Source organism: Gigantopelta aegis, chromosome 14 (genome assembly GCF_016097555.1).
Source record: "Gigantopelta aegis isolate Gae_Host chromosome 14, Gae_host_genome, whole genome shotgun sequence".
Taxonomy (NCBI): domain Eukaryota; kingdom Metazoa; phylum Mollusca; class Gastropoda; order Neomphalida; family Peltospiridae; genus Gigantopelta; species Gigantopelta aegis.
In genome coordinates this window covers 15,310,860-15,336,692 of record NC_054712.1, presented here as the reverse complement: position 1 = coordinate 15,336,692, position 25,833 = coordinate 15,310,860, and the positions used below count along the sequence as shown (strand labels likewise).

The 25,833-nt window shown below is 36.7% G+C and overlaps 1 protein-coding gene across 1 annotated transcript in view; it reads right to left on the bottom strand.

Annotated features, from left to right (window-relative positions):
- Nucleotides 1-277: 277 nt before the first annotated feature.
- LOC121389103 (protein FAN-like) overlaps nt 278-25,833 on the bottom strand; it is a 52,890-nt gene continuing 27,334 nt past the window's right edge. The window contains exons 18-33 of the mRNA XM_041520718.1: nt 24,670-24,801; nt 22,488-22,530; nt 17,693-17,886; nt 17,079-17,184; nt 16,142-16,200; nt 15,671-15,738; nt 14,751-14,818; nt 12,677-12,738; nt 10,925-10,986; nt 10,384-10,440; nt 9,923-10,058; nt 8,985-9,023; nt 7,913-8,015; nt 6,877-6,986; nt 3,384-3,443; nt 278-315 (exon numbers count right to left, since the gene is read on the bottom strand). Coding sequence (XP_041376652.1) covers nt 278-315; nt 3,384-3,443; nt 6,877-6,986; nt 7,913-8,015; nt 8,985-9,023; nt 9,923-10,058; nt 10,384-10,440; nt 10,925-10,986; nt 12,677-12,738; nt 14,751-14,818; nt 15,671-15,738; nt 16,142-16,200; nt 17,079-17,184; nt 17,693-17,886; nt 22,488-22,530; nt 24,670-24,801 — 1,337 coding nt within the window. The remainder of the gene's footprint in view (nt 316-3,383; nt 3,444-6,876; nt 6,987-7,912; nt 8,016-8,984; nt 9,024-9,922; nt 10,059-10,383; nt 10,441-10,924; nt 10,987-12,676; nt 12,739-14,750; nt 14,819-15,670; nt 15,739-16,141; nt 16,201-17,078; nt 17,185-17,692; nt 17,887-22,487; nt 22,531-24,669; nt 24,802-25,833) is intronic.

The window sequence follows — 25,833 nt, the reverse complement described above, 5'->3', positions numbered from 1 at the left end:
AACTATACGATTATACGTGTTGATATTAAGCAATAATATGCATTATATATCGTTAAATATGCATAGCAGGCCAAATGCCTTAATTGTCCTCTCCTTTAAGAACTCACTCTGGGTTGGAGCCGGCACCGGGCTGCGAACCCTGTACCTACCAGCCTGAAGTCCAATGGCTTAGCCACTGTGCCACCGAGGCCGGTGTTCGCAGTCAGGTAATCCAGCCAAAGTCATATACGTTTCATCTTACGTCAAACCAAACTGAAATTATTTACAGAAAACAGTCTTATAGAATGATGGGACGGACTACAAAGAACAGTTCACCTGCAACACGGAATGAACATATTAAGTGTCTCTTGGAGAAGGTAGAATGTGTCACAAAGCGCATGAAGCAGATGATAGGATAAAGACACAGAGGGCAGTCGCATGCAAGGTAAATTCCCTTTAAAATCTAGAAAGTCACCACCGCAAATAGATGCATGGTGTGATACAGTTTGAGAAAAACTTGTTACACATGGTTTATTCGCAGAATAAATGACTAGTTTCAAGATCAGTGAAAGATTACATAAGAAAAATTACAATCTCAAGCAAGGTATACAGATAAAACAAGAAATATTTACAAGTTGGAAAAAGTATGTCTACGATAATTTGTGACAAACAGCATCAAAGAGAAATACAAGCATGCAGATTCCACAATTATAAAGGGAATATATTCCGACTTCCACGACATCGCACAGGAACGTGGTACATGTATATGTGTGATAGAATAGACAAAATGGCAGAAAAACCAGCTTTTATAACACTAAACGACCACAACGACAATTTCAGTAAATGAAACAAACATGTAGGCTAAACAATCCTGCATAATGCCAGATATAAAAAGTAAGTAAAGTTATGTTAGACCGGATAAACAAAGCTCTAAGCCACCAGCTCCAACTAAACCAATGGAGAAACCCGATCTGTTCTGGAATCGTCTGGCCTCGACACTCCCGGACAAAGCAAACCTAACTTTCCTTGTATTCGAAATTGCAGATTTTTACCCCATGATATCGGACGACCTTAAAATTCCCACTAAGTCACTAAAATGCAATATACTGACAGTGGCGTAGCCGAGGCCATGACCCCACCAATGAAACCTTTTGTTTTAACAAAAACCTATTAAATTTTATAACATCATACATACATACATATATATAATGTAGGTTGCTCCCCCTCTCCCCCCCCCCCCCCCCCCTATAAAATCCTGGCTACGCCAGTGGTCACGCAGTTAGAACACAAAACCATTATCTACACAAGGAAGTCACTACTCTAAGACAACGAAGGTAAAACATGGATGACTTTGTAACTGTTAAACACTATTACAGCCACATCCATTATAAATCTCACTCAATACATTTCCTTTATTTTACCTTTATATGAAAGCCACCTATTCAATTTAGCCAGTGGCCACTATTTGTTTTTACCAATATGAATGGTTGAACCTGCTATAATGGCCACAAATTACTAAAAACATTTTATCCAAAATGGACAGTTGAACTTGCTATAACAGCCACAAGATATACAGATGTATTGGCCTGCCCCAATCATTGTCATTGTTTTAATTTAAGTTTGAAAAACCCCAGATACATGCTCCAGTGCACCGTTAATCATATTTGCATCTTATATTTATTTATTTATGTGATATTATTGGTCATTTAATTTGCAAAGCGACGTGTAATTGGTTGCAGTAAGCCTAGTACCGAACTTATATATATACACATCCGACTCATCAACACTAAACAGCATTCCAAGGTGTGAGATTCCTGCTAGTCAGACATGATTGCTATATACAAGCAGTTTGCGGCAGTCTGCCACGATGTTTGTTCAGCCATTACACATTGGAAAACTGGCTGCTTTATTAATGTACAATGCAACATTTTGCATCTCATTGATTAATTTAATAGGTAACAGAATGCAGTGGAATCAAAGATAAATTACTTTTTCGAAAAGGTGAACAATAAAGTGACTTTGAACAAAACACACTCAATTTATGCTTTGAATAAAACTTTTTATCCAGCAATCACTGTATTCATTGGCAAGATATGATGACTAGATAAATCTCTATATTAAAAATATAGGTCACGTGACATAAGCCCGACTCGACTAGAGTATTTCAGACTAGATTTTCAATAAACATACTATTTAAATCATTTGTTTTAGTATAGTAAATACAAATAACTTTAAGTTTTGAGATAACAATACTAAACTTGTATATTTATTTATGAATTAAGAGTTTAGAAACGCTTTTTAAATGTGACGAATGTAGCCAGCGTCTTACAAAGAATGACGTCATGTATCTTGTATGACGTCATACTCAATTTGTGTACACAAAAATGAATTAAACAATGATTTTCCGACTGTTCCTGTGGGATTGCAGGATAAAAGAAATAACTGGTTACTTAAGACAGTCTTATTCCCTATATATTTCATATTTTTGTGACAACTGTTGCATTCTAGTAGTATTCCTAAAATTTCACGTTTTTATTTACGCAGCAACCTGTCTATATATATATATATATATATAAAAGCAGTAGTTAGAAGTTTGGACTTTTAAAAGTTATAAAGGCATGGGTATTGATTCCATATACACTCTGATGAGTTCAGACAACTGACCACTCATGAACAATTTTAGTGACTAACTGATTTAATGTTAGGCACTAGAACCAGCAAGAACCAGTCTAGTTACCATCCGCAAGTGTTCAGCCTCCTAAATATTTCTCTGATATGTTGAAGTTTATTTTGTTTAACAACACCACTAAAGCACATTGATTAATTAATCAACGGCTACTGGATGTCAAACATTTGGTAATTCTGACTTGTAGTCATCAGAGGAAACCCGCTACATTGTTCATAACGCAGAAAGGGATCTTTTATATCCACCATCTCACAGACAGGATAACACATACCACAGTCTTTGTTATACCAGTCGTGGTGCACTGGCTGGAATGAAAAATAGCACCTTGATATGTCTGTTGTAACATTTTGTGTCCATAACTTGAAACTGAAATTCACTGGAATGGTGAGACAGTGTAGATTTATTTGGAGTCTCAAAGCCATGACAAAACCTCTAAACAGTTAAATTGACTTGACAGTGTATCTTTTGTCCAGCACAATTCTTGACCGAAGCTCTTTGAACAATTTGGGTCAAATAGCTGATGCACGTCACTCTCATTCCCTATCCACTAGTGATTTACTGGAGTGTTGAAGGAATACTGATTTGATTTTCTTGCTTTACAGTCTGATGACTACCAGTAAAGAACCTGCTCTAGGTGTTGGAACTTCATAGGTAAAGTTTTGTATTAAAAAAGGCCTCCATAAGCAATTTCTCTGATCAGTGTTCTCCACAATATGACCATTTATCTCTACCTGCAGAAGAGTTCCATTGTGACCAACATGCACACTAGTGACTGCATCTGAAATACACATGCATGTTAAATTTAAACAAATTAAAATAATATATATACATGTATATATATATATATATATATATATATATATATATATATATATATATATATATATATTATATATAAATGCTACTGGATTTAAAAAATACATTTAAAGAAATATTATTCTTTGACATGTCAATCTTATCTTCAGAAAGGAACTGCTAAAAACCGCTAAATATGACGATTATTAATTCTATGTGCAGAAAGCACAGAAAAGTTCTGTAGAATTATTGCATCCACTTACAGTTACGACAATTGTAGCTGGCCCAGTGTGTGCAACAACAGATGAGCAATTTCACAGTGAAACCATTTTTATTAAAAGTAACCAGTTATACAAGAGTGGATTTCATGCAACCTGCCAGAAAAGATAACGGAAGAAAGCGCTGGATTTGATGTAACAAAACTATATTCTAGCACCACATGACCTTGGAATCACCGCAGTGTCATTGGTTAACCAAATATTTGTGTCCATTTAACTTTAATTGTAGAAAGCATAAAATATATATTGGAAAACAATATATTTACTCTGATGGGAAACACTGGATTAAAGGGATGGTGGGTACAAAGTGGCACCAAGCTTTGACTTTGGAGTACCTAGAACAAAAAGAAACATTACAAATCTTTAAACTTTTAGCTATATTTCAAGAAGAATGGAAAACTTGACAGATTGTATACTGTGGCTTTGTCCAAACACTGTTTGGAATTATTTCACGAGTTACTTAACACACTGAATGTAACATAAACTTTACTATGGAAAGCTCTTCCTTTTCTAACACTTTAGTAATTGGGTCAATAAAAGTTGATGCACTGTAGCAAACAGTACCTTTCTTTCTCATCCTGTCATCCGAGTCATACGAGAAGAAGTATACCATATCCACGGCGTATCTGTATGATTGTGATACAAGTATTAGATAGAAAGACTGGAAAACCAAAACAAATCATTTCAGGAATACTGGATCCACCCATAACCCGCAGAACCCCCGATATATATAAAAAGATCTTGTCAGAATTGCACATTTTAAAACAAAATAAAAAAATGTCATCCATACTAGACTCTATTTCAATTATAAATAGTAAGAGACAAAGTAAAAACTTGAAACAGATACTGACAAAGGCACGATTTGAATCTACAACAGTAGAACATAAATGCAGTGTCAAAAAGTGTAACCGAAGTAACTGTGGTTGCCAACATATTTTAGAAGGCACACATATAGAATTCAACCACAAAGGTTTATTTGGGTACACAGGGATACTGGATTGTTCGGTTAACAATGTTATTTATGTAATTACATGCCAAGGTTGCAAAGAACAATACATTGGTCATACCAATCAGCTGAGAGCCAGAGTACGCTCAAATAAAACAACCTGAAACAAGATGCATACCCTTGAGTTCACATTTAAATACATGTGCGGCACAAAAAGATATTAAATTCACCATTTTCCCATTTTATCACATAGATACCAATGATGAAATGAAAAGAAAGACAAAGGAAATGTATTTTATTAGAAAGTTTTGTCCACTTCTTAATGCTCTTCGTGAGATATAAAGCAACAATGACGTAATTAAATCAATCCCCTTCTACTACAGTAACGTCATATGTATGACGTCATATTTAGCAGTTATTTAGCAGATCCTTTCTGAAAATAAGATTGAAACATGTAAAAGGATAATTATTTCTTTAAATTATTTTTTAAATACATATATACTGTACACTTGATTTCTTTTATCATTTTTATTTATATATATACTCACAGAAAAAAGTTACTGTGCATCATTAACATTTCAGTGAGACTTATATTTTTAAAATGTACAAATATTGTGTTTTACATAGATGTACTATTTATCTGTTAAAAGTACAGTGATCCTCTCCTATCTTCTGCACCTGAAGTGCGGTCTACACAATGCTTGGTGTGCTGTTGGTGACGATGTAACAGGACAACGTATGGATGTACTGTCATGGTCGTACTTTGTGATCACCTACTCTCTTGCGTACAGTTCTTCTGATTCCATATGTGTACCCGCTTGATATTGATGATTTGTTAACGTGACGTCACATGTCGACTCCATAAATAGGAAAGATCCCTAGTATCCCTAAACTGCTTAGAACATCTCCGCAGACATTGCATAGTTTTCTGATGAATACCAATGGACACCAAAATGACTAGCAACAACGTTTGTGCCATTCTAACCTCAATCACACCCATCGTTCATAGAAGTTAATTTTCTTGGAGGCGTGGCATCACACTGTCGATGATTAGATACCAAAACACATATTTTTCTGAGTGATGAGAATCCATAGAATAGTTTTAGAGTCCAATGATAAGAAAAATGATGTCAAACAGGAGCATGTGACCAAGAACGCTAGTAATGCAACTTGTGATCACAAAGTACGAATAGTTCATGCAATTAACAGGAAACGGCTAGAATATCGAAAGGAGTGGTTACACGTTCATTTACTGAAATTTTTATGATCAGATTTCAAGTAAATTATATTATATATGCAATTATTAGGTGCACAGGAACTTTCTTCCGCGAGTATATATATATATATCTATCACAAATTTAAGTAAAAACTGAGTGCTACAAACATATTCAATATACAGACACTGGTATTCTAAACAAGACAATGTATTTAGTACAAAATAGTAGTCGCCAACAAGGTTCTGTTATCACAAACATCTTACAATGGCTGCAAACTCAGGACAGTCCCTTTAAGCTACAAATACTTCAAGTTAAATTTAAACAAATAAACTGCATCCTACTTCTTAAGCTACAAGTACTTCTTGCCCTTGTCAGTGTTTTATAACATTTCTGGCCAATAACGATTTTACTTTTATTTAACAGAGGAAATGGGGACCATACTTTTAGTTTCTGGTCTAACAGAAAGCATTCGGCTACCTTGGTTTCGCATAATAACTGTCATCCTGATTTTAGCAGGACCCTATACATTTCAAAAATGAAGATAACTGGTACAGTAATACTAATTCAAATAAAATCACAGAAAGTCACTGGGCAGATGAAACAATACTTTATGGCAACTTTATGTCCTGTCACATATTAAACCAGAGTCACTCAGGCATGGACGCATTTCTAGTCTGTCCCATCCTCCTACAAAAATGTTTTTGTAAATAATTTCAGTTTGATTTGATACAAGGAGAAAAGTAAAAATGTTTTTAAAATAACAAAAAAACACCTATTTTTGTGTTCAATTTAGAAAACTGTCGACTCAGAAATAAATAATTTGTATTAAATTCCATAGTATAAAAAAAGGACTATAATGTTATCTACAGTTAGGTACACTTGATTGGGTCAAAAGTTATACAGTACACTACAACCTATATACAGTGTTAACTGCTTATGCAAAATTCCTGATTTAAAAATGAGTGAATTGTCTACCTTTGTGAGCTGTTATCTGATGGAGACTAACACCTCTATCCATGTCCCATATTTGTATGTGACCAGAGCTATTGCCAGACACCACTAGATGCCCAGCCCAGTTCAAACACCTGAAAGGAAAAAGTCACTTTGTTTTGTTTAACGACACCACTAGAGCACACTGATTTATTAATCATTGACTATTGGATGTCAAACATTTGGTAATTTTGACATATAGTCTTAGAGAGGAAACCCACAACATTTTTCCATTAGTAGCAAGGGATCTCTTATATGCACCATCTCATAGACAGGATAGCACATACCACAGCCTTTGATATACCAGTCATGTTGCACTGGCTGGAACAAGAAATAGCTCCATGGGCCCACCAACGGGGATCGATCCCAAACTGACTGCACATCAAGTGAGAGCTTTACCATTGGGCTACGTCCCACCCCTGTGAAATGGGGAACTCTATAAGGCTTGCCACTACATTTTTCCATTAGTAGCATGGGATCTTTTATATGCACCATCTCATAGACAGGATAGCACATACCATGGCCTTTGACATACCAGTTGTGATGCACCAACAGGGATCAATCCCAGATTGACGTGAAAAGAAAGGAATGTTTGTGAATGACATCCCAGCACATTGTAATATACCATCAGGCTATAAGGTGTCTAACATGATAAATACGATACTTTGTCTAAAAAATTCTGATGACACTAATACAGAACATATTTTACTGGTTTTAGCATTATCAATAACTATATAAGCTACAGTCACTGATTTTATGATAGATACTTTTAAACAAATATTTTTAGTAATGTGTCTGTTCAATTAATGTTTATAGGAACTGGTGGATAAATGAACAAATAAACGAACAAACAATATAGAGAGGAAACAAGATGAGATGAGATGCACAAATGACTCTACATGTATGCTTAACATCTATATCCAACAACCAACTGATCAACCATGTGACAAATATGTCTGTCTTTATTATTTATAGACAGCCACCAAACAATACTTTGTTCTTCAAATCCCCAAAAACTTACAAGATTTCAGCTGGGACATCCTTTGTGAATATTTCAGTTCCTGTCACAGTGTCCAGAACTTTGATATAATTATCTGCCCCTGATGACAATATCCGCCGCAAATCTGAAGTTAGATGAAGTTTTATCTTAAATAACAAGCATTCTGAGAGTACTGCTATTAGAGTAATAACATGTCCCCTACTGGGCCCAACAAATTTTTATATCTCCTAAATTCAAGGGTCATAACTGTGAAAAAATAGGAACATTGCAATGAAATTTAAACTTTATCTGCAACAGACAATGATAAAGCTATACAAAATATTTCAGCTCAGTATCTTGAGGCATTGCAAAACAACATCCAGAAAACTATATGTGGGACAGACAGACGGACAGACAGACAGAAGGACTAAGATGAAACCTATAGTCCCCTCCGGCTAGGTCGTTAGGAGACTAATAATCATAAACATATTACTATTACTTCATAGAAGTCAACAAAATGCTGAGACCTCTATTTTTCAGGAGCACAGCTTGGTTTTAAAATGACAGAAAATCTATAATTCCGTATGTCCGAGAAGGCAATTAAGATCAGTTATAATTCAAAAGCTTAACAGGACAGCATGCCAAAGTAGTCGACAGGATTTAATATCCATAATGTTTATTTATTTGTTCCTTCCCATCCAAACTTTTCTCTAACATGTCTAATATCAGAGATACATGTATTTGTAGTGATGTGTATGTTTTAAAAGTCAAATATTAATATGTTTACTAGTGTAACTGAATAACATGCTGTCATACACAAAGTTAATTCTAATCGCTATGACAGATCAATAACATACAGTTCAACATCAAATCTCTATAGACCTTCCCAGCAAAATGAACATTGTAAATTTGTAAATAATTTCAGTTTGATTTGACAAAGTAAAAGTGTTTTAGAAATAACAAAAAGCCACTATTTTTATGCAATTTAAAATACATCCATTGTAAGAAACCTACATTGATTGGTGGGAAGGACTATAGTCCTGTGTAGACCACTACCACATGATACTACATCAACAATTTTTGTATATTACATGCATACTACTAACATACTTACTTGGACTTATTAGCACAGCATTTATTCTTCCATGGTGCACTGAAATAAGATAGAAAAGAGTTATGTTAAAAACAAACCAAAAAACCACACACACCTCTCCCTCCCCCCAAAAGAAAACCCCAACACCATCACAACTAAATGATTAAAATGAATTCAACAACATAATACAACAAAAAACCCAACACTAGCAAATAAAAAAAGCAAAATAGATAGTATGCCACAACAATTCCAAACTATATATTTAGTTTTTCCACACTACCGGTCTTCTTTTCAAAGGATTTCTAAAAATTATGTCAAAGGAAAAATTGTTTAATCACATCAGTTATTGCAAAAATGGTACTACACAAGAACATTTGATATTTGATATGCCAGTCATGGAGCAATGATTGGTTTGACAAGAAGAATACTCACCATGATGTTGAGGTCATGTACGATAAGTGTGAGAAGTAAAAACTTACAAGGATGTTGAAAGGTCATGTAGGATATATGTGGACAAGAATACTTACCAGGGTGTTGAGAGGTCATGTAGGATATATGTGGACAAGACGACTTACCAGGGTGTTGAGAGGTCATGTAGGATATATGTGGACAAGACGACTTACCAGGGTGTTGAGAGGTCATGTAGGACATATGTGGACAAGACGACTTACCAGGGTGTTGAGAGGTCATGTAGGACATATGTGGACAAGAAGACTTATCAGGGTGTTGAGAGGTCATGTAGGACATATGTGGACAAGACGACTTACCAGGGTGTTGAGAGGTCATGTAGGATATATGTGGACAAGAAGACTTACCAGGGTGTTGAGAGGTCATGTAGGATATATGTGGACAAGACGACTTACCAGGGTGTTGAGAGGTCATGTAGGACATATGTGGACAAGACGACTTACCAGGGTGTTGAGAGGTCATGTAGGACATATGTGGACAAGAAGACTTACCAGGGTGTTGAGAGGTCATGTAGAAGGTAGTTAGGTCCCAAATACAGAGTTGTCCTTCCCTAGTGCCGGTGAGTAGCATGCGACTCTCGCTGTCGAGATAGAGACAAGTGACGCCTGCATCATGATCCAGCTGGGTCTGCAAGACAAAGTTGTGTAAAGCACTAAAACAAATATACAGAACACAACTTTGAAAATAAATCCCTTCAGTAAGACACTTGTAATAACAGCAAACACATTAAACTAAAATTAGTAATAAAGAAAAAGAATCTATAACGACATGTTTAACTTATGGTTATTTTGACATTTGTGGGGGGGACAGACAGAGAAAGATGGTTACTTTTGTTTTGTTTTGTTTAATAACACCACTAGAGGACCTTGTTAAAGGTGTAAACAATACAAGATTTTTTAAAAATGATAACAGAAACTGATTAAAACTAATATAATTCTAGAAGAAAACTCACAAAGTATTCAGCAGGAACAAAGGATTCCCCTGATTTGCACTGTGGAAGATGCCATATCTGAAGAAAAAAAATCAAACGGTAAAAAATAATAATAAAAGGAATGCTGCTTGGGTAACAGTGCAGCAGCCCTCATTACAATAGTTAAAGTTTGTTTTGTTTAACAACACCACTAGAGCATATTAATTAATTTATCATCGGCTATTGGATGTCAAACATTTGGTAATTCTGACTCATATAGTCATCAGAGGAAACCCGCTACATTTTTTTTAATCAGGTCAAGTCAGAGTGTTTTAACGAGCACATTCAAAGCAAGTTGTTGTATTGCATGCCTGTCCTGTGTGTCCTGCCTCGGCCACTGTATATTACGTATCATGCATTTTGTATTAAGTATTATGTATTATCCACTGTGCATTATCTTTTATGTATTATATATGTATGATAATTTGTATTGTTTGAACTCTCTATAAGAGGAATAAAGAATATATATATATATATATATATATCAATGTGTACGTTAATGATGCTAATTTTTACTGTATACCTTGACAGTGGAATCCCAGGACGCAGTATACAGCATGTTGTTACACCAAGTGATGTCTGATACTGAAAACAAAAATCACATTTCACATGTACATATATAATTACAAACTGACCACTGTTATACAATTTACCATATTCTGATTGGATGATGTCACTAAATTTTTACATTTGATAAATCTCAGAAAATGATGTCATCATGTTATTATGTAAAATAAATATTGTATGTCATTATGTAAAACAAGTCAATGAAAGGAAAAGAAAGAAAGAAAGAAAGAAATATTTTATTTAACGACGCACTCAACACATTGTATTTACGGTTATATGGCGTCAGACATATGGTTAAGGACCACACAGATATTGAGAGAGGAAACCCGCTGTCGCCACTTCATGGGCTAGTCTTTTCGATTAGCAGCAAGGGATCTTTTATATGCACCATCCCATAGACAGGATAGCACATAACATGGCCTTTGATGTACCAGTCGTGGTGCACTGGCTGGAACGAGAAATAGTATTCTGATTGGATGACGTCAGTAAAAAAAACTGAATTGTTACATTTGATAAACCTCAGAAAATTATGTCATCATGTTATTGTGTAGAACAAATATTGTATGTCATTATGAAAAACAAGTCAAGGAAAGGACGTTAGAAACTGATTTATGTGTATTTTGACTAAATACGGTCTTGTTTCAGGCAGTTTAGCAGGGAGATGTTAGACTGTGACAAGCGAGGTTTATAGGCAGGGTTAAGACATACTCACCCAGACAAAAAGAAAATTTGTTTGAGCAAGGGGGAGAGGGGTTTAATTTCTTTGTATTACTTTTCTGACATCTCTTTAACAGATGGGAGGCGGGACATAGCTCAGTGGTAAAGCGCTCACCTAGGATCGAATCCCATTGGTGGGCCCATTGGGCTATTTCTCGTTCCAGCCAGTGCTCCACAACTGGTGTAACAAAGGCCATGGTATGCACTATCCTGTCTGTGGGATGGTACATATAAAAGATCCCTTGGCTTGCTACTAATTGAAAAGAGCAGCCCATGAAGTGGCAACAGTGGGTTTCGTCTCTCAATATCTGTGTTGTCTTAACCATATGTCTGAATTCATATAATCATAAATAAAATGTGTTGAGTGCATCGTTAAATACAACATTTCCTTCCTTCCTTCCTTTTACAGTTGCAAATATATATTACGTTTTAATACATTTGTATTTATGTTTCCCTTGATTTAAAAATATTAAACTGAATATCAAACAAGCATTCTTAGAGCAATACATGTCCCCTACCAGGCTGAACAAATGTTCATATCTCCTGAAATCACAGGCCATAACTCTGTATAAAAAATGGGTAAATCGCCATGAAAGTCAAACTTGATCTGTAACAGTACATGATAAAACTATATACAAAGGTTCATCAGGCATTGCAAAATAAGTCCAATTTTTTTTTTTATATCTCCTAAATTCAAGGGCCATAACTCTGTGAACAATGGGTAAATTGGCATGAAAAGTCAAACTTAATCTCTAATAGACCAATAAGAACTAAACCTATACACAAACATTCAGCTCAATATCTCAAGCCATTCTAAAACAAAGAACATTCAGAAAAAAATATGTGGGACAGACAAGACACAACCAGACAGACAGACAGAGACAGACAGAGACAGACAAGACAGACAGACAAGACAGACAGACAGACAGACAGACAGACAGAGATCGACAGAGAGACAGACAGACAGACTGTATGAGGAAAGTAATCCTACCTGCATCGTCGTGTCCCACCAGTGTGTGAAGGACTCGGCCATACTCAATACTGTAAAAATATCTGAAATACGTAAAACAGCATTCACATTTACACACAACAAATAAATAAAGTCTGTTTTGTTTAACGACGCCACTGGAGCACATTGATTTATTAATCATAGGCTATTGAATGTCAAACATTTCGTCATTTTGATATGTAGTCTTAGAATGGAAACCCACTATATTTTTCCATTAGTAGCATGGGATCTTTTATATGCACTATTCCCACACAGGATAGCACATACCACAACCTTTGATATACCAGTCGTGGTGCACTGGCTTGAACAAGAAATATTCCAATGAGACCATCGACAGGATTTCTTAAGGCCAGTTAATCAGTACTAGATGTTTTGGGTGAATGACATAAGGCTTTTTAAGACAGCTTGACAGAGGTAATTGTGTTCCTATTTTTGTAAAGCAGGCTGATTTTAGATATTTTAAACAAAAATACCCAAGTCTTGATAAAAAGGTTTTTTCACATTTTCATTACTACCAAACAGCTATATAGTGTTACAAAGAAATCATTATACAGTGTACCCTCGATTTATTGCCCCCCGATTTAACGCCAACCTCGCATACCGCCAACTTTCTTTAAAGTACCGTTTTCATTCATGTTTATTTCCTCGATATAACGCCACCCTCGGTATCCGCCATCCGCCAATGACTTTTTTGAACCAAACTCCATTTAGCCATTATAATTCCCTCGATTTTGCCGCCAATGGTCTGGTCACAAAGTTGATTATAGTGACATAATTACTAGCGATCTGTTGATTGCGGAAATCCTAACACTGTTGTACACTGGCAGTACACACTGATACTGTTTTTGTTTATTGTGTAACAATTTACAGATGTAAGTACTAGAATTGTTTAGGCAGGCGCGGTGTTTGTGTCCAATCAACACTCGGTATAGAAAGAACAGCCGCTATAGTGATCACGTGACAGAGGGGTGCATTAGATTCATTATTTCAATCGCGGATTGTTACGTCGGATCTTTGAAGTGTTGGCAGCAACGACAAAGTTTAATTAATAAACAAACTTTAGGTAAGTTTTATTATGCTCAAGCATATTTCGACCATGGTCTCATGTTAAGTTGCTATTTAGCTTTGGCATAAATACAACGACACCGGTAACGCATTTTATTACAGCAGAATGGATTTAAAGCAAAAACGTATCGTATGACGCGGTTAAAAAAAGAGAAATTGTTCAGTACTCGAAGATAGATTCAACTAAAAGTCAACAAGATATAGCCAACCACTTTTCAGCATTGTGGGCCTATCCTGTAAAATGAAGGACAGTTGGCGATATTCTACTTCAAAAGGAAAAGTGGGAAGATGAAAATGTCGAACCTGCCCAAAAAAAACTGAAATTGGCAAAACACACCGATTTGGAAGAAGCATTATTCTTATGGTTCAGCAATGCCCGTGCTCAAAACGTCCTTATTATAGATGAAATTCTGAGAGTTAAAGCCAGGTCCTTCGGTGATGAACTAAACATTTCCGACTTCGCGTATTATAAAAAAAATAAAGTTTGGTAGTAAACCCAACGCACCCTCACTATACCGCCAACTCGATATAACGCCAAAATTATTTTGGAACATTGGTTGGCGTTAAATCGAGGTTATACTGTACTTTGTTTTGTTTAATAACACCACTAAAGCACATTGATTTATTAATCATCAGCTATTGGATGTGAAACCTGCTACATGTTTCCATTAAGAACACAGGATATTTTATATGTACCATCCCACAGACAGGACAGCACATACCATGGCCTTTTATATACCAGTCGTGGTGCACTGGCTGGAGCGAGAAATAGCCAAATGGGTCCACTGACTGGGATCGATCCCAGACTGATCATGCATCAGGCGAACACTGGGCTATGTCTCGACACTGTTTTAATAAAATTACAATGATTCAATACTTATACCTTATATGTGCATATTGATTTTATTACACTGTTCTGTAAACAAATCATTGCATTGTCAAATATTCTGGGGAGGGATAATTTATCTTCATATTGTTAACCGCTACTTACATGCTGTTGTCCCATGACCCAACAATGATAGTCGTGTTATCCGGCATCACAAAACATGATGACAATACCTGTAAACAAATGTTAGAACTATCAAATTTAATGAATATATTCAGACAGAAAGATACAAAATTGTACACAATATTTCGATTACGGCAAAAGGAACATTTAGCCTCCTGCTTTAAAAAGTGATACACTCCAAGTTGATGATTATCACTGAAATCTGATAGTTTCAAAAATTTAAACCTTTAAATTAGACTACCCAGTTTAAGTGTTTTGCCTTTACACTATGCTTTGATTTATGTTGGTTTCTATGTTCAATCTAGATCACAAAGAAAAACACTGTGAGCCATGTTACAGCACTGATAACCTCCTCTTTGAGTTGTGTAATGTAATAAAAATTACAAAAGACTTGTATGTCCACAACAACGATAAAGTTGGTTTTGTTTAATGTTACCACTAGAGCACATTGATTTATTAATCATCAGCTATTGGATCTCAAACATTTTATAATTTTAATAGTCTTAGAGAGGAAACCCACTACATTTTGCCATTAGTAGCAAGGGATGTTTATATGCACCATCCCACAGATACGATAACACATACCATGACCTTTGATATATCAGTCGTGGTGCACTGGCTGGAACGAGAAATAGCCCAATGGGCCCACCAACAGGGTACAATACTAGACTGACCGCACATCAGGTGTGCACTTTACCACTGGACTATGTCCCACTCCTATGTAAGGACACATCAACATCAAGAGTTTTATTAATGCACCTATAGTACATACATTAGAATATACTGATAATACAACACAGTAACAAAAAAGATAATCACACGAGCAAGAAAGAGATAGCCAGATGAAATGCAATATTTTAGCAAGATGTTTAACTAACACATAAAACCTCCAGTGTACATACCATACTAGACATGTTAACACTTCTTAACTGTCTCTGTTCCTCTAATGAATACATCTTCAACAAACTGTCTGCAAAATACAAAAAAAAAAAAAAAAAAAAAAAAAAAAATCATCTGTTAATATTATATAAATTCACTAAGACATTAGCTCTGCATCACATAGTTATAGATAAAAACATTATCAAACAAACTGATTAAATTTTATCAAACATATAAGATTAAAGCACAAAGATTAAAATTATCAATATATAAAAAGGGCTGTGTAAATTTCAGTTGCGTACATACTTCATAAGTCCCTTTATTGTTTGACCCATACATCTCAAACAGGAATGATTTATGGAATAATTTTCAGACATTTATACTGCAGAAAAAAACAATTTCATACCATCACTAAATATATCTCATCTACACTCTACCCACTCCTTAAAGATTAAATGCTAAGTACCACAACTTGAGTTGTAAACAGTAACAACCTTGTGACACGGAGAATATGTTTTTTCCATCAGGTGATATTTTCACATCTGTCACGGCACTGAAACAGAAAGTAACAGACAATAAAAACAAATATTATAAATACAGAAATAGATTTACTATGACTGTTATATGGATGAAGTACATTAAATGATGCTAATATTACAAACAGTTAAAGTTTGGTTTATTTACCCACACCACTAGAGCACAATGATTTATTAATCATCGGCTATTGGATGTCAAACATTTGGTAATTTTTGACATATAGTTTTAGAGAGGAAACTCACAACATTTTTCCATTAGTAGCAAGGGATCTTTTATATGCACCATCCCACAGACAGAATAGCACATACCACGTCCTGTGATATACCAGACGCGGTGCACTGGCTGGAACGAGTAATAGCCCAATGAGCCCACCGACAGGGATTGATCTCACACCGAAAGCACATCAAGCGAGCGCTGTACCACCGGGCTACGACCCGTCCCTTATATTACAGAGAACTACAGGTTAATGATGTAGGTTGTCAGCTTTATCCTATGAAGGTAAGAATGGGGAACTTCACAAGGCTTGACAAACAGAATTCCCCATTCATTCTGAACAGGATACAATCGATATCCTGTTATTAATCTGTTATTGTTTTTATCCTTCAACTTAACAAGAAGAGGTGGGAAGGCATATTCATTCCTAATTTTCAATATCCTTAAGACAAACAAGCAAGCATTTTGCAGTATAACTTCATTCTTGTAATATGCTATATTTGTCATAATATCGCTCTGTTAGTTTGTGGACAGTGTCCCAGAGGATCATTGTACCAAATTTCAGCACAAACCAATAACAGCTCCATAAGAAGATAGACTTCAAAGGAAAACTTAAAGGAAGGATGAAGGATAGATGGACTGTGGACAAATTGGTAACGGAGCTAAAAAACATAATCTTACTCCTTGTGTAGTGTGTGTTGGAGATACACAGATAGCTGGCTGAGATCAGCTTCTTTCACATAGTGGCTGACGGCCATCACATCTGGAGACTCAGTCTTATGAGTGTCTGGAAGAAAAACAAAATCTGTTTGTTTTGTTTAATGACACCACTAGAGCACATCGATTAATTAATCATTGGCTATTAGATGTCAAATATTTGGTAATTCTGACATATAGTCATAAGATGAAACCCGCTACATTTCTGGAAGAAAAATGGCATCACATGTTTAGTTAAGACTGATCCACAATGATATACACAGGAGATAGAAAAGGAGCCAGTTCCTTGCTACAACCACCATAAAATAAAATAAAACTGAGGAGAGTTTTGAGTATTTTCCCTTTTCTGACACAGTTGGCCTGACCTCTCACATAACTGCATCCCCCCATCATCAATTAAACCCTTAGTATTTAACATTATTTTCATTATACATTCTATAGAATAATCATTTGGTCTAAAAACCACATGCTAGTTATGTTAAGTATTTGTCAAGTACTGCCTTAATGTGTATTGTGACTTGTTGTACATGATTCACAAATTATGTCCACAAGAAAACTAAGATTCAGTTAAAACAAACCTTTCAGTTTCTCCTCAGTGGAGGCATCAGTAGAGCCTTCAGTTGGAGCTGGAGTCTCCACGGTAACAGGACTCCTGGGAATGGGCAGGCTGGAGAACCTCTGTGGGTGGGGTATTGTGAAGAGCTGTTTGGGAATCTGACCAAACTCCATGATTTGAGTCTCCAGGCTGGCACGCTCATTGGGGTCGCTGATCCTGAGAAAAGAAACACAGCCCAGTAAGACCAGCTTCTAAACATCCCACTAACCCAGTCAGACCAGCTTCTTAACATCCCACTAACCCAGTCAGACCAGCTTCTAAACATCCCACTAACCCAGTCAGACCAGCTTCCAAACATCCCACTAGACTCATCTAACACAACCCAGTCAGACCAGCTTCTTAACATGCCACTAACCCAGTCAGACCAGCTTCTGAACATCCCACTAGACTCATCTAACACAACCTCTCAACATCCCACTGGACTCATCTAACACAACCTCTGAACATCCCACTGGACTCATCTAACACAACCTCTCAACATCCCACTGGATTCATCTAACACAACCTCTCAACATCCCACTGGACTCATCTAACACAACCCAGTCAGACCAGCTTCCGAACATCCCACTAGACTCATCTAACACAACCTTTCAACATCCCACTGGACTCATCTAACACAACCTCTCAACATCCCACCGGACTCATCTAACACAACCTCTCAACATCCCACCGGACTCATCTAACACAACCTCTCAACATCCCACCGGACTCATCTAACACAACGTCTCAACATCCCACTGGACTCATCTAACACAACCCAGTCAGACCAGCTTCCGAACATCCCACTAGGCTCATCTAACACAACCTCTCAACATCCTAATGGACTCATCTAACACAACCTCTCAACATCCTAATGGACTCATCTAACACAACCTCTCAACATCCACTAGACTCATCTAACACAACCTCTCAACATCCCACTAGACTCATCTACAACATCCTCTCAACATCCCATTGGACTCATCTAACACAACATCTCAACATCCAACTAGACTCATCTAACACAACCTCTCAACATCCCACTAGACTCATCTACAACATCCTCTCAACATCCCACTGGACTCATCTAACACAACCTCTCAACATCCCACTGGACTCATCTAACACAACCTCTCAACATCCCACCAGACTCATCTAACACAACCTCTCAACATCCCACTGGACTCATCTAACACAACCTCTCAACATCCCACTGGACTCATCTAACACAACCTCTCAACCTCCCACCGGACTCATCTAACACAACCTCTCAACATCCCGCCGGACTCATCTAACACAACCTTTCAACATCCCACCGGACTCATCTAACAACCTCTCAACATCCCAACTGACTCATCTAACACAACCTCTCAACATCCCACTGGACTCATCTAACACAACCTCTCAACATCCCACTGGACTCATCTAACACAACCTCTCAAAATCCCACCGGACTCATCTAACACAACCTCTCAACATCCCACCAGACTCATCTAACACAACCTCTCAACATCCCACTGGATTCATCTAACACAACCCAGTCAGACCAGCTTCTGAACATCCAACTAGACTCATCTAACACAACCTCTCAACATCCCACTGGACTCATCTAACACAACCTCTCAACATCCCACTGGACTCATCTAACACAACCTCTCAACATCCCACTAGACTCATCTAACACAACCTCTCAACATCCCACTGGACTCATCTAACACAACCTCTCAACATCCTGCTAGACTCATCTAACACAACCTCTCAACATCCCACTAGACTCATCTAACACAACCTCTCAACATCCCACATCTAACACAACCTCCACTGGACTCATCTAACACAACCTCTCAACATCCCACTGGACTCATCTAACACAACCCAGTCAGACCAGCTTCTGAACATCCCACTAGACTCATCTAACACAACCTCTCAATATCCCACTAGACTCATCTAATACAACCTCTCAACATCCCACTGGACTCATCTAACACAACCTCTCAACATCCCACTAGACTCATCTAACACAACCTCTCAACATCCCACTAGACTCATCTAACACAACCTCTCAACATCCCACCGGACTCATCTAACACAACCTCTCAACATCCCACTGGACTCATCTAACACAACCTCTCAACATCCCACTGGACTCATCTAACACAACCTCTCAACATCCCACTGGACTCATCTAACACAACCTCTCAACATCCCACCGGACTCATCTAACACAACCTCTCAACATCCCACTGGACTCATCTAACACAACCTCTCAACATCCCACTGGACTCATCTAACACAACCCAGTCAGACCAGCTTTTGAACATCCAACTAGACTCATCTAACACAACCTCTCAACATCCCACTGGACTCATCTAACACAACCTCTCAACAACCCACTGGACTCATCTAACACAACCTCTCAACATCCCACTAGACTCATCTAACACAACCTCTCAACATCCCACCGGACTCATCTAACACAACCTCTCAACATCCCACCGGACTCATCTAACACAACCTCTCAACATCCCACTGGACTCATCTAACACAACCTCTCAACATCCCACCGGACTCATCTAACACAACCTCTCAACATCCCACTGGACTCATCTAACACAACCTCTCAACATCCCACTAGACTCATCTAACACAACCTCTCAACATCCCACCTGACTCATCTAACACAACCTCTCAACATCCCACCGGACTCATCTAACACAACCTCTCAACATCCCACTGGACTCATCTAACACAACCTCTCAACATCCCACTGGACTCATCTAACACAACCCAGTCAGACCAGCTTCTGAACATCCCACTAGACTCATCTAACACAACCTCTCAATATCCCACTAGACTCATCTAATACAACCTCTCAACATCCCACTAGACTCATCTAACACAACCTCTCAACATCCCACCGGACTCATCTAACACAACCTCTCAACATCCCACCGGACTCATCTAACACAACCTCTCAACATCCCACTGGACTCATCTAACACAACCTCTCAACATCCCACTGGACTCATCTAACACAACCCAGTCAGACCAGCTTCTGAACATCCCACTAGACTCATCTAACACAACCTCTCAATATCCCACTAGACTCATCTAATACAACCTCTCAACATCCCACTGGACTCATCTAACACAACCTCTCAACATCCCACTGGACTCATCTAACACAACCCAGTCAGACCAGCTTCCGAACATCCCACTAGACTCATTAGACTATTAGATGTCAAACATTTCATTATTTTGACATATAGCCTTAGAGGAAACCCACTACATTTTTCCATTAGTAGCAAGGCATCTTTTATATGCACCATCCCACAGATAGGACAGCACATACCACACTTTTGATATACCAGTTGTGGTGCACTGGCTGAAACGAGAAAAAGATCAATGGGCCCACTGACAAGGTTCGATCACAAACCGACCATGCATCAGGCGGACACTTTACCACTTGGCTACGTACTGCCCCCATCTGTCAACATCAAGGACAATATTAATACTAGTAATCAAATCACATTTCTGATATTTCAAACTGTTACCAAACCTGCTATTATTCTTCACAAACTATACAAAGTTGGCTGGGTTTTCTGGGACCGATCACAAATGATCAATTGAAACCAAAAATGGAAACAATTAAATTTCATGCTTTTGCTTATATATGAAAAATTCATTTCTAAAATGTGATATATCCATTTAAGTAATTTTGAGAAAATGTGATTTTGCTGCAGCATGATGTAGTGTATATTACATGAAGCTCAGTTTTAAGATCCTGTTCAATTATGGATTGTCTGTTATTTCTTTCACCGTCATCAGGATATGAACAAACAAAAACTCATCCGCAAACTGTGTGAATCGGCGAAGATGAATGTAAAAGAAATAACAGACAATCCTTATAATAAAATTTAAAACATACTTACTAATAATAAGGTTAAAAGTTTATATTTTATTTTGAATAATTTTTGGTCCGCAAACAATAACACTCAATAAGACAAATTGCCCATATAAAATGATGTCATCAGGAGTGACATTCCCGACAATGTAATTTTTATATTCATCGAGAAATGAACAAACTCCCATTATGGCTGGGCCAATGGGATGATGTTATATTGTAATGAATGTAATGCAAATTTAATTATTGTGTACTGATCGCATTTTGACAGATACTCCTTGACTATTGTCTATTGCCGAGTTGTACTGACATCAGTATATCTTCATATTATCACTGCTAAAAACTCCAAAATTTGGAAAATGGTGGGTATCGTACTTTGTAAGTAAACTTTTCATATATTAATGCATATAGTTTACTGAAGCCTAAATAAAAGCATTTACCAGTCAACATGTGTAGACATATACTCTTAATGAAATCAATTATGACAATTTAATGTGTATAGGAAAGGAATATTTATTTCATAACACCTCAGCACATTTTAAATTATTGGTGTCAAACATGGTTATTTTCAACATTTCTTTTTTTTATCAGTGTATCTTTTTTCCAGTTATCTTTTTTCTTGGTCTATGATACTATGTTTGAATATCACCTTTATTTCTATTGAATTTCATACAGATTTCTGAAACTATATTTTAATTTTTAATTTTAGATAACACATTCTGCTTCAGGGTCATAAATTGCCCATCAAGTAAGTTCTGAACTGTGGCAGTTATTGCAGGGCAAAGCTCCAACCCGTATAAGAGTTTCTGGATTTATTGCACAAGCTACTTTAAAGAAAAAATAACACAGCCATGCTGAAAATATTAGCACTTACTTGTCCAGATCTATTGCACCTTCATAGGTCAGGTAATAAAATACTGAAAAAACAACAACAACAATAATAATAAATTAGAAAAAACAAACAAAAAACTGTTCTTAGTAATAACAAAATTTGTTTTGTTTAATGACACCACTAGAGCACATTGATTTATTAATCATCAGCTATTGGATGTCGAACATTTGGTAATGACACCACTAGAGCACATTGATTTATTAATCATCGGCTATTGGATGTCGAACATTTGGTAATGACACCACTAGAGCACATTGATTTATTAATCATCGGCTATTTGATGTCGAACATTTGGTAATGACACCACTAGAGCACATTGATTTATTAATCATCGGCTATTGGATGTCGAACATTTCGTAATGACACCACTAGAGCACATTGATTTATTAATCATCAGCTATTGGATGTCGAACATTTAGTATTGTTGAGATATAGTCTTAGAAGGAAATGTTTTTATTTAACGACGCACTCAACACATTTTATTTACGGTTATATGGTGTCGGACATACAGGTATGGTTAAGGACCACACTGATATTGAGAGGAAACCCGCTGTCGCCACTTCATGGGCTACTCTTTTCAATTAGCAGCAAGGTATCTTTTATATGCACCATCCCACAGACAGGATAGCACATACCACAGCCTTTGATATACCAGTCGTGGTGCACTGGCTGGAGCTCTTGGAGAGAAAACCTGCTACCTTTTTCTATTAGTAACAAGGGATCTTTTATATGCACCATCCCACAGACAAGATAGCACATGCTACGGTCTTTGATATACCAGTCATGGTGCACTGGCTGGAACGAGAAATAGCCCAATGGGTCCACTGAGGGGGATCGATCCTAGACCGACTGTGCATCAGGTGAGCGCTTTACCATTGGGTTATACATGTATCATGCCCTTTAGTAATAACAATTTCTTTTATGCAACATTTAATGGTTTTTACTTTTTAATTTTTAGATATTAAATAATATACTAACTAAACATGGTCCTAATAATTGTAATGCTATTTCAGTTTTTCTGACAAATACTATTAATAAGTATAAATGAAAATTAAGACAGTCTTTAAAGGCTACTTTTTTTCAAACCAGAAGCAAAGGATCTTTTATATGTATTGAAAAAACTAACACTGCACATACCACAACTTTTGATATATAGTTCAAAACTAACTAAACCAATCAAATTTGTTATGACTGCTCACTCTTCTGAACACACCAAAGGTAACACCTTTTTAAAATACATTTCCTTACTATTTTACTTTTGTGTTCTGTTTCTGTCATTTTGAGATGTAAACACTGATGATTAACTGTTTCATAAGTACTTTACTGAATACCTTTACATGTTGTAAATAAAACATTTTAATGAAAACAGACCATTAGGTTTTGAATTCAAGACAGGTTGACTTTGACATAAATACACATTCTGAAATCAATTATATAATATATAGACATATTCATTTGATAATGTTTTACATCCAGAGCCCCGTTACACGAATCGATCTTAGCACTAAGATAGTTATGCAATTTAGGTGATCTTAACACTAAGATCGCTTCAAGGAACGGGACCCAGATCAATAAATTAATGGATTACATAATTGGTTACTGCCTTAGATATCGGCTTTATCCTGTGAAGGTTAGAATGGCAAATGCTGCTAGGCTCTGCTGAGCAACATTTGCCATTCGACGTTAGCAGGATAAAGTTGATATCTTACGGCAATAACCGGTTGTTGTTTTTTATCCTGCAATCCTACAGGAATAGTCGGAAAAGCATTTTTTATTTCATTTTTGTGAATGCAAATAGAGTATCGTAAACCTAGCAAAGCTTATGCAGTATGACGTCAAACAAGATACATGATGTCATTCTTTGTAAGACGCTAGTTACATTCTGTCATATTCAAAAAGCATTTCTTCATAAATAAATATACAAGTTTTGTATAGTTATCACAAAACTAAAAGTTATTTGTATTTACTGTACTAAAACAATTGATTTAAAAAGTATGTTTATTGAAAATCTAGTCTGAAATACTCGAGTCCAGTCACATGACCTATATTTCTGGTCACATGACCAAAAATACAGAGATTTATCTAGACATCATCTCTTGCCAATGTATATGGTGATTACAGGATAAAAAATAAAAAATGATAAACTGCAGAAAATATAAATTACAATTGTTGGCTTCCTCCGCTGCAGGTCCGCGCTGTTTAAAGCCGAAGATGAGGTCGATCCACCCGTGTATGTGTTTAGAACAGTGATCGGACTCGAGAGCTTGCTGCAACTTGCCAACAAAATCAGCTGGAGCTGTGACAATCAAAATTAACATTGTCAAACATTTTATATTAATAACACCAAAATAAACATTTTCCAAACAAAACTTGCTGATTACAAACTACATTTAATTTAGCAACAACAACATACAATGTATATTTAAAAGGAACTTTGAATCAAGTGTGAATTAAAGAAAGCATTTTACATAACCTTCCCTGTACAGTAATTCTTAAAATGTCTAATCTTAAAGGTATATTGTAAACTGATAGCGAGTGTGTTCTGTATTGTGATTGGTTAACTACATTCTTTTTCCAGGATCAAATGAAAATAACACCCGAAAATCTAAAGATGTCAGTAGAAAAAAAAAAGTAAAGTTTGTTTTATTTAACGACGCCGCTAGAGCACATTGATTTTTTTTATCTTATCATCGGCTATTGGACGTCAAACATATGGTCATTCTGACACTGTTTTTAGAGGAAACCCGCTGTCGCCACATAGGCTACTCTTTTTACGACAGGCAGCAAGGGATCTTTTATTTGCGCTTCCCACAGGCAGGATAGCACAAACCATGGCCTTTGTTGAACCAGTTATGGATCACTGGTCGGTGCAAGTGGTTTACACCTACCCATTGAGCCTTGCGGAGCACTCACTCAGGGTTTGGAGTCGGTATCTGGATTAAAAATCCAATGCCTCGACTGGGATCCGAACCCAGTACCTACCAGCCTGTAGACCGATGGCCTGCCACGACGCCACCGAGGCCGGTATGTCAGTAGAAAGTGACGTCATTAGCAATTGGAACAGGCCAAGTTGATGGTTCAAGGTCTACAGTTAGATTGTATCCAAGCATTTTTTTTCAAGAAATATCAAATATACAGTTAGTTCCATAGAAAAACCATTCAGTTTACAATGGACATAACCATATGGAGTTTTTAGAATTGCGGGTGTTATTGTCTATTTGATGCCTGCAAATGTTTAATTTTTAACCTCAGGCTAACGCCTTCAGTCAAAAATGATATTTGCAGGATCAATTAGACAATAACACCCGCAAATCTAAAAAACTCCACA